Source organism: Pteropus vampyrus, unplaced genomic scaffold (assembly GCF_000151845.1).
Source record: "Pteropus vampyrus isolate Shadow unplaced genomic scaffold, Pvam_2.0 Scaffold267, whole genome shotgun sequence".
NCBI classification, from domain to species: Eukaryota; Metazoa; Chordata; class Mammalia; order Chiroptera; family Pteropodidae; genus Pteropus; species Pteropus vampyrus.
The window spans coordinates 164,638-166,882 of NW_011889048.1; the positions used below are offsets into that span (position 1 = coordinate 164,638).

At 63.9% G+C, this 2,245-nt stretch overlaps 1 protein-coding gene across 1 annotated transcript in view; it reads left to right on the forward strand.

Annotated features, from left to right (window-relative positions):
• Positions 1-2,245, forward strand: part of ADAMTSL5 (ADAMTS like 5) — a gene marked incomplete at its 3' end in the record, with an annotated part of 29,949 nt that overhangs the window by 16,175 nt on the left and 11,529 nt on the right. The window contains exon 2 of the mRNA XM_023520467.1: positions 2,029-2,040. Within this exon, the coding sequence (XP_023376235.1) occupies positions 2,029-2,040 (12 nt within the window). The remainder of the gene's footprint in view (positions 1-2,028; positions 2,041-2,245) is intronic.

The following is a 2,245-nucleotide window of genomic DNA, read 5'->3' on the forward strand; positions in this document are numbered from 1 at the left end:
GGGGACTAATCCCCGTAGGTTACATAACGCAGCGGATGGGGCCGGGTTAGCAGGCTCCAAGCGGCTGGAATCAGGCCTCGGAATTTTCCAGAGAGCAGTTTTCTGAATCCGACCCAGGCACGCCACCAGGGACAGGGAGCGCCTTCTGAGTTGTCACAAGGTCCTTTGGCACGGCAAGGTGGAGCCCCAGTGCATCTGGTGGAGCAAGACTTGGGGACCTTTGTCGGGGCGGCCTCGGCACCGGGGCCGGGGGCCGAGGGCCGGTGCAGGAGCCGCTGGCGGTGACCCAGGAGCGAGTCCCCTGCTCATGAGAAGCAGGTGCCGTGCAGCGGAAGGCGGGCAGCTGGGGGCCGTGGGTCTGAGTTGTCGGGTCACAGCTGCCCTGGGATGCGCGAGCACCCCTGCGGGCGTCTGAACCCCGCGAGGCTCCGCCAGGCCTGCACGGCGCAGCTGCGAGCGGGTCGTCCAGACTTGGCGGAGTCCGGGCCTTGGGTGCTTCGGGGGTGGACGTGAGTAAGCCAGGCCCCTCCGGGCGGTGGCTTGTCCTGGACACCGGTGCTGTTCAAAGCCCCATGTCACAGATGAGAGAACCGAAGAGTCCAGAAGGCACCAGCAAGCCCCCAGCGCTGGGCTGTGGTTGTGCCCTGCCACAGGGTAAGTCAGCGCGGCTGGAGCCCCCACCCCCCAAACGGTCCCCCCGGGCCTCTCGGGCAGGAGGAGGCTGGCGGCTGAGCCCACTGAACCCCCAGTGGCTTCCTGCGGGGGGCAGAAATTCAGAGTTCCTGGCAGGGTGCCCCAGCCTGCCGGTCAGCTGACGCCCCCGGCAGACACTGGCTTCCCCTCCCGGCTGCCCGCTGGGTTCTCCTGGCTCAGCTTCCAGCGCGGGGCTGGGGAGGCCTCCACTCCCAGCCCGCAGCCTGAGCACTGACCTCCCCCAGCACTCTCGAATGACAAAACACAGCTGCTCACAACAGCGCGGTTCACAGGGGCCAAGAGGGGGAACGACGTGGGTGTCCGTGGCGGGTAGGTGGGTGAGATCTGGTCCATCCGCACGCTGGAATATTATTCAACCCTGAACAGGAAGCACGTCCAGGCTCCTGCTGCAGCGTGGGTGGACCTGGAGGACACTGCTCAGGAGCCAGACACAGAAGGACACGTCCTGTGTGATCCCACTCACGGGAGGTCCCCAGAGGAATCAGATTCGGAGACAGAGAGCGGATGGTGGGTGACGGGCGCTGGGGGAGGGGAGGGGAGGAGAGGAAGTGTGTAACGGGGACAGTGTCAGCGTGGGACGATGAGAAAGTCCTGGAGGTGGACGCTGGGGACGGCTGCACGACCCGTGAGTGTGCCTAAGGCCGCCGAGCTGTGCCCTTGACCGCGATTAGGGTGGTAAAGTTTGTTATGTGCATTTTTCACAATAAAAAAGGAAAAACACATTAGATTCCCTACCCCACTCCCCCAAAAACACACAGCCTTAGGGGGCTTGCTAAAAATCCCATTTTACAGATGAGCAAACTAAGGCATGGGTAGGGAGCTGATTACAGGGTCGCAGTTTTGAACGGGGCAGGCTCTTGGGGCTGCCCGGCCACCCACGCTGACCCCCGCCCAGGGCCCTGGAAGCTTGGGGAGGCTTGAGGTGGCACCCTGGCCCAGCCGCCTACCCCCCCGAGCTCCCACACCCCAGGCCACAGCCCCGATTTGCTCCAGTCTGCTCTCCTCCTGGCCTGAGCTGACTTTCCAGACACAGCGGATTTCCCAGAAATGTGGGAAGCTTTGCTCAGAATACCTGCCACAGGTGCTTGCAGAGACGGCGCAGGCAGCCGGGAGCCCCCACCCCCCAGGGCTCTGCGGGAGGCCTGCAGGGCCGGGCATGCGCTCAGCCTTGGCACAGGGTGGGACGTGACTCCCTCCCACTCTGGGGACCTCTCTTTGAACTGCGTGGACTCCTTCATGTCTGTACTTGTGAGCTCAGCCCCTGGGGACAGGGCACCCCGCCACTGTGCCCCAGAAACCCCATGACTGGGGCAGGGCGCTGCCTCCAACTGGGCCCTTTTTGGGGGTGGGGGGGGTGATGGCCAGCTCCTGCTCGTCCAGCTCCAAAGCTTGTCCTTGCTTCTCCCAGCGGCCACTGTCATTGGCACCTTCTAGAACCACCGTCTTCTCTGGTCCTCCAGAGTCGTCTTCGACTTAACCCGTCTGCAAAGTTCCTTCTGCCACGTGAGGTGACGTGTCCTCAGGCCCCTCT